Raw genomic sequence first — 24,276 nt, forward strand, 5'->3', positions numbered from 1 at the left:
GTCCCGGTATTTGGGGTTTTTCACAGTCTCTCAGCCTACTCCGTGAAGCATGACTCCCTGAGGCGAAGCCGCGCGGGCCTGCAGCGGGACTACATCTCCCATCATGCCCGCCAACCCGAGGCAGCCGCCGCCATTTCGGCACCGTCCCCCGGAGCCGCTGGGCCTGAGCGGCTCCCCGTGCCCCGCCGCCGCCATGAGCCGCCTCAGCGGCGGTTGGGACGGTGCCGGCGGGGAAGTCCAGCTCCTCCTGGACCTGTGAGTGCCGCCGGCCCTTCTCCCCGGGGGAGGCCGGCGGGTTGAGGGCCGGCCGGGCGGCTCTGGCCGCTGCCCTCCCTTGGGGAATGGCAGCGCTCCCGGGGCGGGCGTGGAGAAAAGGGGTGGCTGGGGTGACAGGGCTCTTGGCAAGCCTTTGGCAGGGGCGAGAGCCTCTGGTGGCTGAGAGGTGGGCGGGGAGGGTGACAGGGCTTGGCAGACGACTAGCAGGAGGTGAGGAATAGGTGACAGGGTGTGGCAGGTGGGTAGCAGGATGGTCCTCGACAAGTCTGTGTGCGGAGAGGTCCCCTGAGGACCCCTGCTTTCTGCTGGCTCTGGTGAAACCCCTGGATGGTGGTTTGCGTTGAGGTTTTTGTGCTGTCAGGTTCCTTTGTGTTTAGGAGGGAGATAAAGGATAGGGCTAAAATACTTGGCTTGACAGATGAAGCAAATAGATAGTAAATGATAGTTAGACTTATTCTTCTTTAAGGACACTGGAGATAAGATTTTAATTGCCCTGGTATAGCCAGTAAATGTTTTATGGCTTCATATAAGGTGCAATAACAGTGAAAACATAATTTAAATGGTTCATTCTTTACGTTTCAAATCAGTAATGCACTCTGAAAACGTTTGCCAGTTTTTTGATAAGGATGCAATTAATATGCTTTTTACTCAAGCTACATTTCAAACTCAGTGGCAAGAGACAGTTAAAAGTAACTAGAAGATTTGACATAACTCGATATCCATATATCTGCATTGTTTTTGGAGTATTTTCTGCAAATCTGAAGTAAGTAGTCTAAAATTGCAGCTCCCTATTCAAATGCAGCTGGGTTAGTCCCTTAGTATCCACAAAGGACACAAAAATTAAGTTTGTATTTTGTTTTTAGATGCAATTATTTCTATGTACTACAATATATGGTGACAATTTGCTTCCATCTGGATGAATGTAGCGTGCCAGAAATAGTTCATTTACTCTGTGGCTAAAATGTACATGTTGTATGATAAATATGTGTTTAGCACATACATACCAGATGTGCACTTTGTGACAAAGGACTGCTTGCCCATTCTTTCGTGCAACTCAGTAGACCGCCATCACAAGAGAAGGGCTGTTCACATGGTAGGTACACACATAGCCCAGTAAAAAGGCTCAGAAAGGCTATTTGACTCACCCTAGCCAAAAGTAGGGTGCTGTTCTGTACCAAGGAGGTGCCGGTTCTTTTGAGATCTCAATAGGTGTGGACACTCAAGGCTAGTTAACTGGTTTATTGTGTAAAGTAGTAGAAGACATGATAGTAATCCTACAAGCCCTGTGGTGCTGGGAACGCTGGCTGTCGCAATGTCAGACAAGCCCCTTCGCATTGATCAGCATGCTGCACAGACCACATCAGAGGTGAGGTTCGCAGTTGCTGTGGTCTTTAGAGCTCTGGTAAGATTTTCTAAGAAGCAAACAGCTATTCATCGTATCTGCTGCCAAGTAAAGGAATGTTGCATTGAGATGAGACAAGACAAGGGATGTAGATGGCGTAACCTGTATGTATTGAGTTGGAGCCATGTACAGGCTTCTCTGTTGCAGTTGGTCAGCCAAGTTCATCTAGCACTCGCCAAGACTCAACGAAAGCATTATGCTTGTACACATCTCCATAGGAATGAGCTAAAGGCAGTCCAGGTCTGTGCTCAAGTTATGCAGTAGTCACACATACTGACATGTGGATGTCTAAACCCTAGGCATGTGGTGAGACTGATTGGATTCTGCTTGAAATCGCTGTCTCCTCGTTACAGTGTCTTCTGCAGGTACCCACTACAGGCATCCTTATTAAACTTTAGTCTAATTTGGTTTAACTCTAGACTGCTGCTGCCCTCACCCACTTGTTCTGGCAGTGTTACTATATGACCTCAGTTTTAGTCAGGTGAATTTTCATTCAGATCAGTTGCTGAACAGCTTGCTGTGCAACTGCGAGTTTTAGAGTCAGCATGAGGAAGGCGCAGTTAAAAGTTGGACAGACAAGGGGGCTGGGGTTAGACTTTTCAGCCACTGTTTGGACTTCACATTCTGTTTGAGTGGTGTGTAGTAACAGCTGATCTGCTGATAAAAATCAGTTATCGTGCTTTTTTCAAAGCTTGAACAGCCACACTTTTCTCATTCCTTAGTATTTGTATAATATATTACATTACATGCTTATGTTCTCATGATTAGCGTTGTATCTTAGACCTAGTAATTTCTCTTTACATGTACTGCGGAGCTTGATACTCTTAACATTTTCTACTTTTGATTGGTTACTAACCTATTTTATGCTATTTTATTAGTAGTGCTGTAGTGATTTCCTATATTAATATTACAACTATTATACCAGTAAGACGAATACTTGAAATTAAGGCACAGTTTTGTTTTGTTTTTTATATAATTAATTTTAGTGTATTGTTTAGTGTCTTACACTAATCAGGTGATGGCCATCTTCACTTTAAGCTTCTTGCTTAGGCTAACCCTTAAGCTTGTTGTTTTAACTAGCAGAGCTTACAGCAGAAACTAAGAACTGAAACAGACCTGTGTGTGTAGTAGTCCCTTCAATAAGGGCATTATTTTTAACATTTCCAAACCTGAAAGTGTATATATACAGGTGTTTCTTCTGATTCTTGGTATCTGCTGCTTGCTGCCCTTTTCCCCCCACCCCCAAAAGAGCATTTAGCACTCCAGAGCTCACTTGCACAAAGCATCATAGAAAACTTTAGAAACTTTTTTCTTCCCCCTCAAGTTATGTCCTATAGTAGCTTCTGTTTTCTGAAGTTACTGTTCCCAAGGTGAGAAATGACTGGCTAACACATGCACTCCCAGCTGATGCGGTTTAAAGCCCAGCACATTGATGTAAACCAAAATTGTGGTTGGTGTACGTGATTATGCTTGGTTGAAAACTGACAGCTTCAGAGTTTCAGGGCCTGTCAAGGAGGGAGGATGCCTGGCAGCAACAACGCTTACGGGAGAAGTGAAGGCAGCTGGGGCAGATAACAGCTCTGGTTCTCATACTTCTAGGAGGATGTTGTTACAAGGCTCGCAGAGCCCTGGCAGGTGTTACAACTTGTTAATGCCCACACATGAACTCAGAACCAAGAGAGCTTCTACAATCAAAAACGAGACTCAGAGCAATGCAGATCAAACAACAGATTACAAGGTGTTTTAATTAAGATTGTCACTGCATGATAAAGAAGTGTTCCGCACGTGAAGTTAAGTACTGCTTAGATATGACTGTTTCCCCGTGTTGTTTGTAGATAGCTCCTGTGTAACAGATGTCAGTAGCAGGTGGCCAGCCTATTGCAGGTTAGTGCTTTACCCAACTTGTCAGAGTTTTTGAGGACTAAGGTCTGAAGGAAGGTATCAGAACAGTAGCAGATGGGTACAGCTGCATGAATGAAAACTGAGTGCAGAAGCAGAGCTTCAATTTCAGAACAAAGCTCACTTTATGGTCTTGCTATGAATATAAATTATCTAATCCTAAAGAGTGCAGGACAGATGCATCTATTTTGTTACCTGTTTTAGTATCCGTTCTTCTGGTTTGTTTCTTCTGTTGCATCCCACTTCTGTCATCAATTCCACTATTTTTTTCTGTATGACATAACTTAGTATAAGGTGTACCTTGATGTAAGCTAAACTGTCTGTAGAAAAATTAGCTATAAAGATTGAATTTCTGTTTTATATATTGGAAATACACATTTACCCTGTTAAGGTTAAAGATCACGGACCTTTTCTGTTTTGCACCTCTTGACGTTTTTGGAACAAATAAGTATGTTTTTGACACTTTGTACACGAGTCTAAACTAGAACAATTTGCGTTCCGAGTCTGGTATGTGGAGCAGGGTAAAATGAGCTGGGGTTTTGAGCAAAGGAGTGGCCTTTTATCGGGTCAAGGAAAACTGCTCAGTTTTCCTTGCCCATGAAAAACAGGATCAATAGTTTTGGGTTTTTCTTTTCATTCAGACTTGGAAAAGTCTGTCTGCCAGGTGAATACGTTATACTATTTACTTACCAATCTTTGTTGTTGCTGCATGCACCCAGGTGACAGAAGTGTAGATGCCAGCTAGGGCTGAGAGAGTTACTGTGCAGTTACAGGAGCTGCTCCACGTTGCTGCAAGTAAGGGTGGGTTAATAGGAAGGTGTTCATCCTAGAGACGCAGAACTGTTTGTAGGACAGTAATGTTTCCTTTCAAAATTTGTGCATAGGATTTAAAAATAAAAGTTGGGGTAGGGAATTTAATTTGGGTATCTATCATCAGTAGATAACAGAACTGTCAATTCAAAGCACACCATTGCTTATGTGGACTAATGTTTCGAAGCAACAGGGTATGGTGGGGTGACAGCCTTCCTCAATTTTAGTTTTGCTCTGCTGTAACACTTTTTAAAGTCTTGGCATTACCTGGAAGTCAAAATGTTACCTTTCCCTTTATCTCTGGATGTTGGTTAGATTCATGCTAACTTACCTTCCTCAGTTACCTAGGGACTTTGGTTTTGAAAATAAACTCTTCCTTCAGAGAGTTGCAATTCCTTCTCTAAGGACTAGCAGTTGTTTCAGAGCATGAGTGAGTGATGATGGTTGTAAGTGCTTAGAAGCATTCATAAGCTCTTCCTGGAATTGTGTCTGGTGTTTCAGTGAGTCTGTGATTGTAATTTGCAGTTGCAGAACTTGGGACACTAACATTTATCCTGTGATACATTACAGTGCCTTAGGAGTCTTAAAAAGACAGGATTGTGTGATTGGTGTCCCTCTGTAGTACTCAATGTTGTGTAAGTGATTACACTTCTGTGTATTGGACTTTGAAAATCATTATTTCAGATGTTCCACATAGGTACTGTTCCATGTATATCTGGATAATACTGGTCTCTTTGTTTTATTTTGCCTAAGTGAAGTTCTCTGTGTTTTCTCCAAAAAGCTCTGTTCCATCTGGAGTCTCTTAACACTGTATTCTGACTGAAACGATCCCTTTTGCATTCACACAGATAAAGTTCCAGGGGCAGTATAGGATTTCAAATCATATCTTAAAGCATTATCCAGCATTCTGCAGTGCTAGTAGGCCAGTTAAAATGTATTTCTATTCAGTCATTCTGTTTCAGGTACATGCTTCAGCCCTGTGTCTCTTTGAGATTAGTTTGCAATGTCTGATGGAGCAGTATCTCGTGGTGGAAACTTTGTGTAAGTTTCTGTATCTGGCCAGGGGACCAGATTGCTCAGAACAGAGAAACAGTTTTGGCCCTTGAATACAAAAAGTGCAGGCAGAGCAGGATGTCACGTGTACAGAAAATGCAGGTGGGGGAGTGTGTATTGGCGTTACTCTTTGTTCAAAATCTATAGCCTGGTGAGCATGATAGGCTGTTTTCTTCAGGTTGATAAATCGTTCTGAAGAATAAGCATATTGGAGGAGGGGGAAGGAGAAGGAGGCCTAAAAAACAAAGGCTATACTGAATCAAACCAACCAGTGTTTCTGATTGCAATAGGATTTCAACCAGCTGTTCCTCTGTGCAAGAACCTTCCTTCTCATCCCAGGGCAGCTTACTTTCTTAAAGAAATGTTGCTGAGGCTTTTTGAATGCCTTGTAAAGCTCCTCATGGATTCACTTTCCCCTGTAAGTTATATTTTCTGTGTGCCCACTAGGTTTTTATTTGACTAATCCACTTTGTAGACCACAGGCTCGTTGATCTGTAACTTCCTGGCCCCTACTAAGACTCAAAAATGTATGCGTCAGGTGACAGTTTCCAGTCCTCTGCTGTCAGATTTAGTTTTATGCGAAAGGTTAGAAGGGTTAAGCATTGGGTTACACACCACCATTCATGTTAAGAGATTACTGTGAACTAGGCAGTGAACAAAATATTACAGTTGAAAATGTAATCTTAATCTTTGCTTTTGTAACTGAGGTGAAAGATGTCCCTTCCCTGGAACCAGCTGTATGAACTACAGCTTTTATTGCCCGCTGACTGGAGGTTCACCTGGTGAAAGGGCTTTTCGTAGGGCTCACAAATGTGCTACCAGCAAACTGATTTTGGTGAGCTGTGTTGGTGATGGAGGTGAATGAGGCTGAATTTTGCCTGCAGTTGTTAGGGGAGTACTTGGATGGAAGGATCAGCTGCTTGACCCAAAAGGGCAATAACTGAGTTGGTGGTAGCATGGAACAGCTGGACATAATAAGGTTTGGAAGCAGCACAGTTGGATGCAAAATTCGACATCTGAAGGCTTGTTTGCTATAATATGTAATGCCTTGTTTGACTGTACTGTATCTTTCCTTCATTTCAGATGCATTCAGTGTTTGACAAAGAACGTTTCCAGATATATTGCAGATATCAAGCCGTTGCCACCCAACATAAAAGATAAGCTAATTAAATTAATGAGCATGCAAGGGCAAATAACGGATTCAAATATCAGCGAGGTAAGAATCCATTCAGAACTGTAGTCTGTGGTAGTAAATACATGAGGATGAACTAAATGCAATTCTTTATGTGAGACGATGGATAAATTCAGGGCTGCTTACACTGTCCATATCTTTACCTTTTTTTGTTTCTTTTTCCTACACCCTGTAATGCTAATAGTTCTGTATTAGAAATAATGATTTTAGTGACAAGTAAACACAAAACATTCTCCCATTCTCCAGTCAGAGATAATTGTCTTCTGTGTAATCAGCTGACTTACATCACCCCAATTCAGTACTAGAAACTAGACTATTGTAAACCACTCTGTTATTGAGTATAGTATGTTTCAAAAAGCCAGTGCACAATTTTATAATTAAAGGATTTCAGGAAATTGTTAGGGTTCTGTTATGTTCTTGACATTAAGCACATGATCTCAGTAAAATTTATTTAAATCTTGAATCTTTGAAATACGATTATGCTTGGGCTAGAAATAGGTGGTTCACATTCTCTCATCCCTTTTGCTCACTGATGTCTGTCAGTGTTTCAAAATGAAACTGGTTAATGACTTTTCTTCAGCTGTAAATTGAGGGACACATCTGTTCTGGTATCTGTCTTGTTATCTTGTTTAGTTTCACAGGGAGGTGTGAGAAATGAGGAGAGCTAAAGGTTGACCTTGGTGAAAAAGGAAATGAATGACTCCCTGTTCATTCCTGCTTTTACACGTAATTTGTAAGCAGCGAACAGTATCAGTTTCTCAGAGTCAGAGCAGTGAAACCGAGATTGGACGCAAAATCATAAGTAGTGTGGGAAAACTTGCAAACAAAATATTGTATCTTTAGGATGTACCATTTTTAATTGGGGAAAAAAAAAGCAAGTGCTTCAACAGAGTCATTGTATTCTTTATCATATTTTGTCAAGTTTGTGTTGAGAAAATTTGAGTTTGGCTAGGTTTTCAGTAGGTTTTCCTTTCTAAGCATCCTAAGATAAGGGTATAATTATAACCATGTGACTGTGTATACATGCACAAAAAAAGTTAAACTCTCCAGTTATTTCCCAGACTGAGGGTATCTTAAGTTATATTTTTTTTTTGTCTGGCTCTTTGCAAAATCTCATCTGCCTTTGTCTTCATTCAGCTGTTGATCGCTGCCTTCTCTAGGAACCATGTTTTCCATCTGGTACTTGGATATTCTATTTTGGTTCTTTTTCTCGTATGTTTTTCCTTTCTCTGTTCCTGCAGTTTCCTGCAATTCTCTCCTCTCGTTACCTATAATAACATTTCTTGAACATGGTATATGCTAGCCTTCTTTCCTAACGGTTTCCAGGTTTATTTTTCTCATTTGGACTTTTCTTTAAATGCTAGCCACCTTTATGATTCTGAATTCCTACTGTTTCTCCACACTGTTTTGCTCTTCAGCTTTCCTGTTCTTTCATCTTGCAGATATTCTTCTTGTTCAGTGTTGCAAAACCACCTTATGTTTAGCTCTTACTGTTCCTTGCTTGCATCATACATAACCTAGGTATTTTATGTTCTATACGTTTGCAACGTCTCAATTTGGCTCCTATATGGATAAGGAACATTCTGTTTCTGCTACTGCTTCCCTGCTGTACTTTTGTTTTATAATTTCCACAGTATTATGGTATTATATACTGTTCTCTTGGATTTTTCCAAGCTATATTGTCTCATTTCCTTTACATGCGTCCTTTCTTTGGTGTTGTCCAGCATTTTATTTAAGGTTTAAACTTCTTGCAGTGGAAATTCTGTTCACCTGCACTTATTTATTAGCTTCTGTTCATCTCTTACCTTCCTACTCTTGCATAGATTGGTGTTATCATCTTTTTTTTTCTTTACTCTGCTTTTTGCTTAAAGCAGCTTTCCATGGCATGTATGCTAAGCTCCTTATTAAAGCTCAATTTTACCATAAAGATACATAAAGCACTTCAGCATTTGTCCACAAGAAATGTCTGTACTTTAATATCCTGTGCATTAAAACAGTCCTTAACTCTATCTTAATTCCACCTCTCTGGGACAAATTAGATTTTAGTATATGTGTTCAATGAATATGAATCTGTGAATAACAAAAGTAAGCAAACCTTTAAGTAATAACTGAACATGTGACAAATCATTGGATAGGGAAACTCATACTCTGTCTACTTTAAAAAGACAGTATTATAGTAATGTTGCTGTTCATTTAGAATTTAGAATCCACCTACTGGTTCTTTTTCCCCTTTTGCAGTCTTAATCTCTTATAAGATTTCTCACATGAAAACCAGCGGTTTGCTCACTTCCATTGTGTCTTAGGCAATTTGGAATTGTGAAAGAAAGCCAACAGTCAGGGAAAGTATCTTGAATAAATTTTGATGATCACGTAGGCTTCAAGCACGTCTTCTCTGGCTTTGGCTGTATTTGTTCATTAAATGTGAATTCAGCAATATGAATGAAATAAGAATTGTTACTCTTGTGAAAACTACTCAGAAGCCTATTATGGGATATGTTGGTGGTTTTATGGCATAAAGAGACGCGTTTGGGGCTTCTGGCATTTGAGGAAAAAAGTTGTCAACCCTCCCTTATGTCTGCCTTTCATTTTGCAATTACAGTCTACTGAAAGTTTTTTGCTTTTTTCAGCAGGCTTGTTTAACGTTGGCATCTTGTATATTTGCACAACAGAAGAACAGTATTCCTTATATCTTTCTAATATCTGTTTAGAATGGTGAAGCTGAGAAAGGAGTAGGCCTTTAGCAACTAGTCAGCTATGTACTTACCTTTGCTTGCGTATAGAGATTTACGATATGCTTTTATCTTTGTGAGATAAGGAAGGGAATGACAAGCTGAAGGGAGTAACACAAGGTAGTGTAAAAACTTGATCTAACATCCACCTTTTGGTCAGAAAAGATACAGACTGTTTGCACAGTGACACATGGAATGGAAAGAGGGGGCTATTAATATTATGTAATAGAAATTAGTGAGAATCCTCAAAACTGAAATTAAAGGTACGATATGTGGCTATTACCAAAATCTGAAGGCTTCCATCACTTCAGGTATAAGCTTTATAACTGCACTCTTGGGGAAGAGAAGAAGACCTGTGGTCTTGTGGGATTTAGAGAGCCTATTTTATGAGTATTTGAAACATCCTTATGGTATGATAATGAGTTTGCTTGTTTATAAGAAAAAGAGTGTGTGTGTAGTTGAGAAAAATACTCTGGGGTAAAATAGCTTTGAAGCTTGCCCTTACTTCTTAAGCAGATTTAAGATTTGATTACAATCAGTACTTACACTTCGGCTTTCTGCCATCAGAGTTGTGCTAGTAAGTCCAAGGATATTATCCTTGGTAAACATATCTGTGCTGGTTGAAGCACTAGTGTTAACAACTGTACCATCAGAACACTACTTACGCTGCTTAAATAGTTGTGTTAATGTGTTCCCACTCTAGATGTGATCACAAGCTGAACATTCATACTGTTGTGGCAAATGTAGCATATTTTCTTTAGAGATGTAGTTGTCAGGACTGGTAACCCCATCCTCTAGTGAGTATTTTAAGAGTTCTATGTGATTTCTAACAATATCGGTATTTCAGCTTTAAAATATGCGTGGTCTATGACACAGCAGAATTTGACTGAAATGGTAGGTTTCTGTTACAGGTGTTGCATCCTGCTGTAGAGTCCCTAGACCTCCGAGACTGTGATATTTCAGATAACGCATTGTTGCAGCTTTATAACTGCAAGCAATTGAAAAAAATCAACTTAAATTCTTGCAAAGAGAACAGATTGGGAATCACTTCAGAAGGTATGTTATCTATGTCAGATAAGCGGGATCCTATTTCTGTTTTATTTTTCTTGCTAGATTGGAGTAAATTGCAGAAATATCTAGGGTAAATATTGTTTTAAGAAATCCCCAGTGTCACACCAATACTAATTAAAAGTAACTTCAACTGTGTAAATTATAGGCCTAGAGCACCGATTATCTTATGAAAGAGAGCTATCAGGTTACTGTAACGCTAGTTTTCTGGTAAAACTATGGTACATTGGATCATATTTTCCACTTCATCTTAATTATTCCTTCATCAAAATTTGTTTCAGAGCCCTTCCAGTACCACTGGGGTTGAAGTTTCAGGCTTGTGAATTCCTAGATTACTTTTTTCCTCTATGTTAATTAAATGTATTTGTTCTTTAGTTAGTAAGCAAGCTTACAGCATCTCCCCTGACTTGAAAGACTTAACTTGCTTTAAGATTTGGGATTTCAGTCTGAAGTTGTGTCAGGAGCTATTGGCTTGAAAGAATAAAGTTTGCTGAGTTTTATTTCCCACAAGTTTAGTTCTGTCTTTTTATTATACTTTTTCCTTCGTTCCATCATTAACTCAACCTTATTGAAAATTGAAGCAAAGTATTAATTTATTTTTGAGTTAATATATTCCTTGCTTTAGATCAGCCTTTTCTGTATTTTCTTACCGCTGCATGTTGATATGCTTATCTTTCTACTTAAATATTAGGTTAAACTTTTTTTAGTTAAGTTTGTTGACTGATTTTAATGTCACCTCATTGTTATGCTTTTTGACCGCTAAGATATAGTTTGTGATGGTCTTCCTGCCATGCTTTCATCTGTCCACTGCTACCTAGTAAATTTCTTAAGGTACCAGCTAAGCATAGAGCTCTTTATGTCTGTTTTTCCTCTATTTGGAGATTCCTGATTACTTTGTAAATAAAACTGGGAAGACTAGTTCTTTATTCACAAGTTTCTAGTCCATTCAACTTTACTAACTTTCCTGCTTACAAACTGGGCTCTTTTTAAACTGCGAATCAGAGTTAGAAAGCTTTTAATTAAAGCAGAAACAATTCTTATTCAAATGTACGTGCAAACAGTTTAAAGAAGTGTTACCTCTTAATAATTTGGTAACAGGATTTTTTTTTTCTTAAGAAACCTGTCTACCACATCTATGAATATCTGAGCACTACTGTTACTAGGAAACATTTGCTCTGTAGGTTGCATGTGGAGCATGTGTCTTTTAATACAGTATCCAGTAGTACTTGTTTCTCTATCTAAATTCATCTCCCCTTACTATCTTTTCTACCATTCTTTGCAAAGTAATTCTGACCCAAATACTATTTCATCCGCCTTTCTTTGAACTTTTTATGCAGTAAAATATCTTAATGGCGTTCAACTTTTAATTTCTGTCCAGAAATTATGTAATTTTTTGTAGAGCTGTAATCATCATGTTTCCATGATCTCTGAAATAAGTTCTTTTCATGAATTGCATCTGTAGTTCATGTATTTTTATTTTATTGGTTACCTCCTAACACTGTTGTGTAAATGTTTTGTTTGTTGCCAGCCCTCAGGGTTCTGAGGGCACCTACAGACCTTAGTGGCCATGACTATTCTCAGCTGCAACAACGAGCTGCTCATGGGCCCTCAGTCCTGGCCTGGGCTGTGTCGTAGGTGTACATGGTTCCTGTCCTGCTTCTGAACTATTGTTTGGATTTCTTAAAATTGCCTTGGACATGACCTATTACCTTGCTTTTTCTGACAGTTACTTGCTGCACTGTCAGTGGGACCCAGTACTACCATCAGTCTGCTCTGCTCACTCAGCTCAGGTGCTGTGGGGCTGTGCCCTGTGGGGCAATCACTCTACAGTGCAAAGCTTTTTAATTTTTTTTTTTTGCCGATGCAGCTCCTCCAGTTACTCAAGCAGATTCCGTTTAAGTTAAACCACTTAACTGGTGAACATGTCCCAGTGTTCAGACGAGTAGAGTCTTTCAGGAGCCAGCAGAATATCACCTCAATTTCCGAGTCTCTGCACCTTTCTGTGTCTGCCACCAGTCTGGTGTAGTTGTCTGTGATTTCTCCCAGTAAGGATTTAGTAGTTATGTTCATCCCAGCTTGACCAGTGAATTTTTCCCTCCTACCTGTTAAAAGTTGTTTTCTTCTTAGATCTGCATCTTAGTTTCTTACCTCATTACAGACTGTGTATCATCTTATTTTCTGGATTTGCTCTGGTGGCCATGTTTTCAGTGCTTCTTGGCAAGGACTTTCCATGCACATAGACCTGCCAAAATATTTCAGAAAAAGTCCAAAAATATCTATTCCTTTTTTCTGCTTCATCTATAAAACTTTCCTTTTTTTTTTTTACAGTTTATTCTAATTTCTTGTTCTTCCTCAGTTTCCCTAATCTCAATCTATCCTATTGTCTCCTTTCTCTTCCAAAACAGTTTACTCCACCACCATCCTAGCTGTCCCAACATCCTACTCCATCTTCTGTTTCCTCAAGTTTCACGTGGCCATTTTCCAGCACAGCATAATGTTCTTTAACTTGATTTTTTTTTCCCATCCTCTAGCTTTTCTCTGACTTGCCTTTATGATCACATGCTTCCATTCATCATGTTGGACCTACTACCTGTGTAACCATACTGACCAGGTGACTGAAATACTTCAGTTGTATGCATGGACGTTGTTCTTCAAAACACCTGCTATATCATCAAAACTGTGATGCAACTGCACCATCATTTCCAGAGGCATCTCAAACCTTTGGCTTTTTTTCATGCACTCACTGAGATGATACTTCCTGTATATAACATCCCTCAGGCATCCCTCTGCACTATGGAAGGGAATTCAGCATTTAGAAATCCTTATCAACTTTGGCATTCTTCAGCAGTGCCACTAAACAGGTCTCCGCTCTTGTTCGGTATTGTCATTTTCTTTCTCCTTGTGCGGAAGCAGAATCTTGCTGGCATGGCATGATGTGAAAGTTGAGCAGTCAGTGACCAGAGGACAGTACATTGGTTTCAGCAGGGTGATTATGCTAAAAATAATAATAATAATAAAACTAAAAAGACCAATTCTTTAAATTGCTGTTTCTTTGATAGGTATCATAGCCCTGGCCTTATCCTGTCCCTACCTGCGTGAAGCGTCTTTCAAAAGGTGCTGTGACATAACTGACAGTGGAGTTCTCGCTCTTGCGCTCAACTGCCAATTCTTACAAATAGTGAATTTGGGCAGCTGCTCGGGCATCATGGATGCTTCTCTGCAGGCACTAGGAGAAAACTGCAAATTTCTTCACAGTGTGGACTTTTCATCCACTCAGGTAACTATGGTGGCAGTTGGCTAGTTAACTTTTGTTTTTTTATTTATTTATGGTTGACATGATAAACTTGAAACAGGATTTTTTTAGATCTATTCCTAAGAAGGTTTAAGACCACAGTTTGTTTCCACTTTCCTCCTCTTAAAGAAAAAGATAGATACGTTTTGCATGTCGGTAACCAGAAAAGCACACCATTTTGGTATTACAGTATATATTGTGAGCTAACAATACGTATGTTTTATTAGAATCCACCACATATTGGAGACTTTTTTTCAGTGTCTTTATTTAGTACAATCATTGTCTTCAAGTTATAAAATACTTCTTAAAAAGAAAGTAGAACTTTGGAAAAATTATCATCATCTTTTAGGTAAGATAAACTGACCTGAATTATAATAATAATATAGAATATTGAGCAATATAAGCCCAGAGTAGAAGTAAAGACTCCATAACTAGTTCTGGTTCAAGAGCAACTTTCCTTTCTGAATGGCTTGTCAGAGTTATGTTACGGAGTCAACAGGGAAGGAATGACATTAAAAATGTTGGAAAGGACAGATAAGAGGATTTAACAGCGGTTAGTATTTAGCATGAGAAGGGGGGAATCAGCTGCAGCAGCAATACTAATATGGGCTTTATAATTATAGTCAGATAATGAAGTGGATGAAAGGAATTGTTGAGATAATGAAGTGTAGCGTGCGGTTGGCTGTGGTGGTGCGTGATTACTTGAATGTGAGTCATACACAGAGCATTCATAATGAAGTGTCAGATTTGGAAAACATGGAACAGGTTCATATTTTAGATGCTATTCTTCTTCTTTAAGTTTTTCCAGAGGTAGGGCATCAAGAGTTTTTTTTCCTATTCTTTGGTAATTTATATTTGTATCATGTAACTCTATTTCTTCAAACTTTAGTTCCCTTTCCTACCTCCTCAATTCCTTTACATGAAACAGATAAGTTTCCCAGTATATGTTTTACTTGAGATGAAAGGTTCTTGAATAACTAGATGTTTCAGCATCTTTTGTTCCTTCTGATCATCAATCACATGGTGATAAAACACTAGAATTCTGAATTTCATTGTACTGAAATACGTGAAACATATCAATGAAGTAAGCTTAAAATATTTCCCTGTGATATTGCTTGTTACAGTTAAGCAGCCTGAGGGGGGGAACCTGGGTGACTCATGCCTGTAGAGATTCCAAGACCTCACCATATTCTTGTGTTTGAGTGCCAGAATGAACAGTAAAAATAAGTGGAACTGGCAAACCTGTGTGAAAGAGTAAGACAGTGAGGAAGTTGGAAATAAATGAGCAGGCAAAGAAGGGCACAACTCACTACAAGCTCAAGGAAACAGATGTAAGCTAGACTACAAAGGGGCCAAATGCCACAGAGTGGTGTAACCATTTCTAAAAGTAGTCCTGTCTGGTGACTGCAGAGAGATGAAACACAGTAAGCAGAAGTTACAAGGACTGGTACAAAAATAATAAGAAATAGGGTGGGCAAGGCAAGGGAAAGATTGAACTTAGGAGGAGGTGTAGCTCTGTATCCCCTGCATACACGCAATGTATAAATAGAAGCTTGGCCTGAAGAATTCTGCTACTCTAGCCTGGGACTGCATAAGAAGTCTATTTATGCTTATGTGTAAGCGTGCTTACGTTACCATTCTGAGGAGTTAGGGTTTTTACACAAACCCTATGCCTTCAGCTGTACTTCTAGTCTGCTCTAAATCCCAGAAGTGTTAACAGGTAGGAATACAGGCTCAAAAGTCCCCATCCCTGCACTAATTATGCAGTACATTTCCTGTGTTAATGTTCATTGATTCAGTATATGGCAAACAATTGCAGAAGGAATCTTACCTGAAGGGGCTGTGCAAACTACAGTTCTGTGCAGGGCTGTTTAATTCTCTGCAAAATGTGTTGGCAAAAGCAGGAATGTTGCTGGCTAGCTATTTCACCTGTCCAGACACTTCTCATATAGAACACAACTGGGTTGCTTATATGCTTAACTGCTGCTACCTGAATATGTAAGCCTTTGTTAGTTGTGCAGGAGTTTGGTGACAACTAGTCTATATCAAAAAGCTGATATATTTGTGGCTTGATGCCAACTGTAAGTGGTTTATCCTCAGTATGGGAGTGTACCCTCTGATGAGGACGGGCAGTTGCAGTATTACAGACAATTCAGTTAGATAGCTGATAGTGTAGGAAACAGTACTGCAACACCGCAGGAGTAGTATAGCAATGCTTAATTCCCCTTATAGGGAGGTGAGGGGCCTTTGTTTTAATGAGAACTGGTTTGATGCTCTCGTGCTGTCATAACCATATACTCACAATCATCAAGAGAGCATTCAGATGGTCTTTCCAGTGCTCAGGCACCAACCACTAAGTGTGGTCAAGGTTTGTTTTGATGACGTGGACAAAAAGGGATACAGGCTATCAAATCTTCATCGCTTAATTCAAGTTGTTCTTAAGCTGGTGAGGATGTACTGGTTTTGGATGTGCCATTTTATAACCTTTAAGAAACGACAGGGATTAGTCTCTCCATTCTGTTCCACATATGGGGTTTATTAGAATTTACTCATTTACTGTGCTGTGTGTCCTGGTGTGGGTGTCTTGAGAAGCTAAATGTGCTGTCAGCCTGATGACCTGCTAAGCTAGATACTGACAATACCTGCTATTCTTATAGCCCTTTGTGTACCTATACACTGGGATGTTCCTGTTCATTCTCCATTTGCACTGGTTTGACCCCTACTAATACAATTCTGTACAGCAGACCTGCAATAGATGGCCAGTAGGCATGAGACAATTTGTGCAATGGAAGTACTGAACTCTTAAACAGAAATGTTGCTGGTGGTCTCTGGATTCTAGCTGTCAAATTTGGCTGAGCCTCACTGTGTATATTTGATGACTGTTATTCCAGTCATCTAATACAACGTCTATCGGAAATGGGGAGGAAGTTTAATGAATTTGGAAGAGAACATGTAAATTGTTCTTTCTGTCTTTCTGAGGAAAAGACAGTCTGTTGTGTTTCTCTGCTCTCTTGCAGGTAATCGTTGTTTTGTGGCTTTCAGTAGCCAATCGCTTCAATAAACCTTTCAGTGAAAGAGTATGATGAGTGCTTTGACTGCTTGTTTAAGGGAATTTAGTCGTAAGTAGCTGGTTTGCTTCAGGTTGAGTAAAAGTAAGACTCTAGATAGAAGCCGGCTGTGATTACTTTTGTTTTCCTAACGGAGGAACTTCCTTCAAGAACATTTCTAGCAGTCATGAAAACAGCAGGGAAATTGGTCCAGGCAGAGCAGAAGTGCCTTATAAATAAAACTGTCATGCCCAGACCGTAGTAGTGTTAAATGAGCCAATGAAGCTAAAAAATAGCAGTTACACAGTTGGAAACGTCCCAGCAGAAAAGCTGGGGTGGATCACATGGCAGTATAATGCAAGTACTTAATAGACAGGAAAAAACATACTTGGATAATTTTCTCTACAAACTTAGTTGGGAAGAAAATATAGTAGTGTTAGATGTATTTAGTGACTGCACGGAGTGAATAAATTATTATACAAATGTTTCCCAAATAGCCATGCTTGAAAAATTGAGCTTTAATCCATTGTGTTAATAACTTTTTTTTCTAGGTAACAGATGATGGCGTTATAGCACTAGTGAGTGGAGTGTGTTCAAAGAATTTAAAGGTAAGCTATTTAACCGAACAAAGAAATGAAAAAAGCAAATACCTGCATTTCTACTATTAGTAGCGTTATTATTATTTCTTCTGAAGGAAGTTTGTTATTGAATTTTACCTTTGTGTACACACTTGCCCTGGTTTTGGTTATGAATTAAATACTTATTTTCTGTTTCTTTGTACCACTGCCTCAGATCAGATTTTGACAACCACAGTTTCTTTTCAATATGAGTTATCTTCTATCGAATGTAGTTTGCTTATTTTAACTGGTGGTGTTTTTAGAGAAGTTTTGAATTATTTTCTAACAGTAGTGCACTTGCTCTGTCAGTATTCTCTTACCTCTTCTGTATTATTACTGTCCAGAATTTACAGAGAATTATATTCTTACGTATAAGCCCTTTTTCTTCAAACAATAGAAAATCAGTTCACATTTTACGTATCATTAAAATTGCCAAGTTATGAAATGTGGCCTCTGGTATTTCCTGGTCATGTTGCTGTTGCTACTATTTCTTTGAAAGCGTACAGGTTTTCTTTCAGATGCATTATGCATGGATGCCTGTGGAAGCAGTAGTAGATCAGGAAGAACAAGTTAGGTAGCTTATATAAGACCTGCTTTATCTATAAGTATTAAAGAAAGGTTGAGGTGGTGGGCACAAGTAAGTCCAGAAGCTTCTAGGAACTCCAGGGACAGGGAAAATACTTCTAATGCGTGCAGAAGGGAAGAGAGAGAGAAGTCATGATAGAAAGTAGAGCTAAAGAGTACAAGACAATCCCTCAGACTCATAAGGTCTTTAAACCTTCCCAGTGGAGAAGACAGCTGCATGGCAAACTTAAAGCCTTTTGGCGTTAAGTTTGCATATCTTAGTCACCTTTCCTAGAAATTCTGAAGTATTCCCTGGACTGCCATGAATCTGTAACTTGGCAGACTGGCAAAGAGAAGCAATGCTGAGGTAAAGAAGGTAAAAGATTGTATAAAATCAATCACAGAATGGCTTGGGGTGGAAGGGACCTTAAATATCATTTAGTTGCAACCCCTCTGCCAGGGGCAGGGACACCTCCACCAGACCAGGTTGCCCAGGGCCTCATTCAGCCTGGCCTTGAACACCTCCAGGGATGGGGCATCCACAACCTCTCTGGGCAGCCTGTGCCAGTGCCTCACCACCCTCATAGGAAAGAATTCCTTCCTAACATCTAGCCTATATCTCCCCTCTTTTAGTTTAAAACCATAGCAGGACTTTGTTTAGAAGAGAAAGTATTTTAAAATGAAAAGTGTCTGATTATCATGCTTACTATCGAGATATAAAGTGAGATCATAAATTGAACTAATAATGTGAAAATCCTCAGTTTGTCTAATAAAATTGTTTATATCTGTTAGAGCCTAAAGATTCTTGCATCAATTGTTCTACCTTTGATTTCTAACTTAAATGAGGCCTTGTTTAAAAAGTGGCTAATTGTACAGCCCATGCGAGTGTGTTTGTACAAAAAATAGACTTTCTTGTCCCTTGTTATCTAATGGTAGAATTCCATAATGCTGGCTTTGATTTCAGAAGAACTAATGGAAAATTTCAGTCATGCCATTTTGTCTCTTGACAAAATTTCCTTGTATGTAAGACTGGGATGTACCTCCTCGATGACATTTTTAAAGGTCCTTTAGGATAGACATGATACAGAGGGAGATAAACTTAACAGTAGTATGGATTTTGTTTGTTTTCCTCTGCTTAGTACTTTCTTCAAAGCCATATATTTAAATGCTTTTGCATTTGGAAGGGGGAGGGGTCCTGCTTAATAAAGCAAGATTTTTTTTTTGTGAAATCACATGATTTTTAAAACAGATGTTGTTAGTATAAAGAACTAGAAAAGCTTAGGTCTCTGGTTTATAACCACTGAGGAAAACTTAATAGAGGATGTGGAATTATTTGCTACCGTCTGTCGAACTCTCTTCTTTGTTTATGTCATGATCCTCATACCTCTGCTTCATGTCATAAAGCCAAGGTGCAATGATCTAATGTCAGGCACACGGTGAAATTAGTGTCTTAAAATGCTCTTAACTAATAGGCAGATTTATAAATCTTTTTACTTCATTCAGAGGCATTCAGATTCCACACTTCACGTACTCATTATAATGAACTAAAAACTATACATGCACCAGTTTTTGTGTATCTTGCTTCTGTGAAAAGAGTTCTTGTTTTGGTGTCGTCATTCTGTGCAAGATTGCATTTATTACAAAAGGTCCTTTTCACTTCTGTTTTCTTTCAAGATCATTGGAGTTCATCATTTTGAAAGAGACTTTCACAATAAAACAGTGCATATTTGGAGCATCCAAAGAATATTATTCCAGATCCTATTTCTGTTAGCTCTGATATTCCCTTTTTTGCATTTCTCCTTGTATGTTGTCTTTATGCGTACATAAAGTAGTCTAAAGAACAACCATTTTAACAACAAGACCAAGAAAATGATGATAACCTGTTAAAGCCATAGGGGCGAACACTATCAGAATGAAGGAGGATGACTGCAGATATGGAGACTGTCAAAGAGTGATTGCTGCAAATGTGATGCTGGAAAAAAACTTTCTCTCCTTCCAATCCATGGAACAAAGATAACGATAACAAAGGGAATGGGTGTCTAGTCATAGAAGAAGTACTTTTAGGAACTTTTTGCTATATAGAACGTTTTCTAGTGGAGACTGGTGAATCATGCCTGTTATGGGAGAACTCAGAAATCAGTCTGGTATCTATTCTCCTGGACAGCAAATTGGAAGGAGAATATGTGTCGTAGGAAAACTAATGGATCTCTAACTCTGTAGAATCTCACTGAAGAGTTTTTTCAGTTGTCTTGAATGATATATGCATTTGAGATACATTGAGATATATATGTGGAGAAAAGTCAGCTTTACGTTTTTAGTTTTGACACTTGATAGAAAAGCTGTCATAATTTTCCTGAGCATTTCCTGGTCACTACAGGATCATATAAGGGATCAATGCACTGAGGAACAGGAGGTCATAATTTCTTCTGGGTGGGGATCTCTGAAGATGTTTGGGCAGATGATAGCTTTACCTCCAAAACTATGGGTTCTCTGATAGGCTTTTTTTTTTTTTTTTAAACTATCTTCATGACAGGAGATCCACATGGAACGCTGTGTAAATCTGACTGATGTTGCTGTGGAAGCAGTCCTGACTTGTTGTCCAAAGATACACATTTTTCTCTTCCATGGATGCCCACTGATAACAGGTGGGTCAAATGATGCAGGGAGTACGAAGAGTAATGACTTCCTGACAGTATATTCTTGCTCACTGGAAAATCACACTATGCTTTGCAAATTATGCAATACATGTAATAACTTGCTAGATAACATAATAAATGCACACTGAGGTTTCCAAAGCAAGATGAGAGTTTTGCTTTGAAACCTGGCAGCCTCCAGAGAGGGAGTTTTCCTGTTGCTGTTCTTTTCCTCTCAACATGATGATGGAGTCCTAGAGTAGATGAGAAGACTTCGGGAAAATATTTTACCATATTTAAAAATTACAACCTAATATATCTTTACTACTGTCCTAGACTGTGCTCACGTTTTTGTCACTAACGTAGTGTCATTACAGTGCAATTATGAAAGACTGATCAATTGCAGATTCAGGTACAGAACAGCTTTTTCTGAAGGTTCCTGGCTGCTATCTCTTCCATTCTTGGTTTTCCAGATACGTTACATACTTTCCCATTCTTGCTTGCCTGACAACAGACTTCATAGATTGATAAATACGCTATATGAAACTAGATTTTTGATTTTCGTATCAAAGCAATCTAGAACAAAGTCCTATGAAGTCATAAAAAGATTAAGCTATTGGCACTACATAGTGCTAAATATGCTCAAGAAAGTTGAAATAAGAACCATAGCTTTTCCTTTCCTGAGTTTTATGTGATAGAAATGGTTGTTTTTAAAATGTAATTTACATTAATGCAACAGCTGTGTATTTATTGAAACTTATACAAAGAGTAAGGCACTTAAGCAGATATGAATAATCAATGCTTTCTTCACTGTCCTGTGTGGTTTTGCTGTCTAGTTAACTGAAGTTTCCTCTTCTTTAACCCTCTGAAAGATGTACTGCTTCTATGAAACCTACTAAATGAAGCCCAACAGAAAAGCAGGACACAGAAGTTCATCACACTTGAGTGTGTTCATTAAATTCTAAAAGGAAAAAGAGACTTTACTCTCCCAATACCTATCTACATTTTTAATGTTTGGCTGTTTGGTGATACTTTACAGTTATGAGTGGAGAAAGAACAGAATGGTTTGAAATTGCTACTGCTATACATAAAGTGTGATTGTGATCAACCCTTCAATATATTTTCAGAAGGAATAACAAGAAATTCTTTTTTTCTTTTGTAGATCGCTCCCGAGATGTTCTAGAGCAGCTAGTCATATCAAACAAAATCAAGCAAGTGACGTGGACCATTTACTGATTATTTTTTGTCTGTGTATGTATGAGTGTAAAGTTTACAGGTGGGAGAGCTGCTTCAGAAAACAAGCACCTCGGAGAAACAGCTGGTGACTTTTGTACTTCCACATTGCTTCTCTCCTTCTTCCCACCAGAGGTCTCCGTCGCCATTCCTGTCCTTGCATGTGAGCCTGGGCTCTCTGCTTAAGCAGAGTCCTGTCTGCATCACTGGTCATACACCATTAAGAGGAAAGTTAAAATGATAATCAGTATTACACTGTCATCTCTCAGCCTCTTTGAACGATCAGATTTGTCACTATTTAGCATCTTTTAGCATCTTAGCTACTTACCTGAATCTAGTATTAATTATCTGTTCCGAGGTTGTAATCTGAGAGGGTAGTTGCAATTAAAAATGCCAAGCCCGCACATAATACTTACACAGAAGTGTCTGCAAAGTTGGGACTTTAATTTGACAAAAGTCAGCAGCGAGAACTGATAAATGGAAGTGTTATTAATAGCAGTGCAAATATATTTTATGTAGTAACAATCTCCTTTTACTGTGTACTTTTTCTCAGCCTGGAGGAAAAACTGTACGTGCTTTTCTTTTGATGTTACTGATGCTAAAGGTTTCTGTCTTTATGTACTATCAAATGTTTACAGGAGTTTTACACATCCAAAAATACAGTCTGTGAGCATGTAAACATAAAGTAGCTTTGAAATTATTGTGGTGATTTAACATATTTCAGAATAGTGCTTATGACCAATAAAATAATCTTGTATATGGGCAAATACTCATTTGCTCTGGCTCTATGTGAAAATCACTGGAAGGAACAAAATGTTGGTCCTCATAAGCCTGTCTGTGACTGAAGTAGGCTCAGGCAGTGGCTAAGTACATGAATCTCAGGATGGCAGAGTTCAACAGAGTTTATGTTCTGGTATATGCAGTTTATTACATTTCCAGTGGCCTCCAGAAGATGAAAATACGTTTATTTATGTGTTGTGCAATTGTAGTCATTTTTTTAAATTAAATTTTAGAAATGTAGAATGAGTTTATTACATGAGGGAGCAGTGTTCTTATCACAATTGTAAGTTATGCTCACTGGCTTTGCTGAAGCAGTAGAATTTCTAGTGAGACCTGTATGATTTCAACATTAAACTTTTTAAAACACTAGTAATTCTAGCCATGCAGAGAGCAGACGGCACGCTATGTTGCTATTCTGTATTTGGACATAGTAGCGTTTAGCTAGGGAGGTCTCGCAGACCTGATGACTCTTACAAACCCATGAATTTAGGCAAGCATAAGGAATATATTTATAACTTAACGCTTGTCATAGCCAATGCTCATTTAAAATGTTATAGAAATAAGTCTTCTAGTCTATTTCAAGTTCAGGTCAAATTGCATGAAAGATAATATATGTTGCATCCAGTAATGTTAAAGGATATTATGGTATCTGACAATGATCTCTGTTCTTCTCTTGATTATAGGGCTTGTGGAAGAGCAGATCCACATAGGAATCTTGTGCGTGTGTAACTGAAAGCATAATTTTCAAACTCAGGTGCCTAAATCCCTAATGCTTGTTGTATGCAGTAGTTTATCTGCTTGGCCTGGTTTCAGGAAGGGTGCCACAAAAAGATTAAGCAGAATCATAAGCTAGCTCAAGGGGGAAGGGACCCCAGGACGTTTCTAGTCTAGCCTGCCCAAAGCAGGGCCGGCTCAGACCAGCTTAATCAGGGGTTTACCTGGCCAAGTCTTGAAAAGCTGAAGAGGAGAAAGCCTGCACAACCTCAGGTAACTTGTTCCACTGTTTAACTGCTCTCATGATGGAAAAAAAAAAATTCCTTCTATCCTGTTTGGCCTGTTATTCTGTTTCATCTTGTGCCCTTTTGCTCTTGGAAGAGCCTGGCTGTCTTTCTGGTAGCCCCCTAATTGGTATTGGCAGGTTGCTGCTAGATCCTCCGGAGCCTTCGCTTCCACAAGCTGAACAAGCCCAGTTCCCCCTCGTCTCTTCCTGCAGGACATGTAACAGTGTGCAGAGATGGTTGCCAGACTCATTTCAAGTGCTGCATCAAAAAGAAAATTGTACGTGGGGACATGTAAAGCAGCTACATGGGGAAGACCACTGAAGCCTGTAACAGCAAAGGGCGCTTAAACAATGCTAACCCCACTGGCAAAGCTGTCCTTTCCCTTGTTAATGTAACCCTGGATTTGTCACGTTGATGGTAAATGCAGCTTACGTTGTCCCTAAACACGCGTGCAGATTTACTGTGTTCTCCTGTTAGCCTCTTCTAGATGTGTAACTTACTGCTGTACCGTTACCTTGTGCTTTAAAAAAAACAAACAAACAAAAAAAAAAACCTTCCAACACTGCAATTTGGAACACTATATTCTTAGATTTGAAAGTTTAATGTGTAAGTCTTGCTAAATCTTTCACTTCCAGAGCTTAAGACTGCTGTCTTACGGGTTTATTACTAGCATAATTTTA

At 39.1% G+C, this 24,276-nt stretch overlaps 1 protein-coding gene across 1 annotated transcript; it reads left to right on the top strand.

Annotated features, from left to right (window-relative positions):
* Positions 1-115: 115 nt before the first annotated feature.
* Positions 116-22,584, top strand: AMN1 (antagonist of mitotic exit network 1 homolog). The gene is made up of 7 exons (XM_035551034.1): positions 116-255; positions 6,524-6,656; positions 10,273-10,417; positions 13,489-13,706; positions 17,320-17,376; positions 20,483-20,594; positions 21,745-22,584. The coding sequence occupies exons 1-7, from the start codon at positions 194-196 to the stop codon at positions 21,816-21,818; spliced, it is 801 nt and encodes a 266-aa protein (XP_035406927.1). The 5' UTR covers positions 116-193; the 3' UTR covers positions 21,819-22,584.
* The last annotated feature ends 1,692 nt before the right edge of the window (positions 22,585-24,276 follow it).

Source organism: Cygnus atratus, chromosome 1 (genome assembly GCF_013377495.2).
Source record: "Cygnus atratus isolate AKBS03 ecotype Queensland, Australia chromosome 1, CAtr_DNAZoo_HiC_assembly, whole genome shotgun sequence".
Lineage (NCBI taxonomy): Eukaryota > Metazoa > Chordata > Aves > Anseriformes > Anatidae > Cygnus > Cygnus atratus.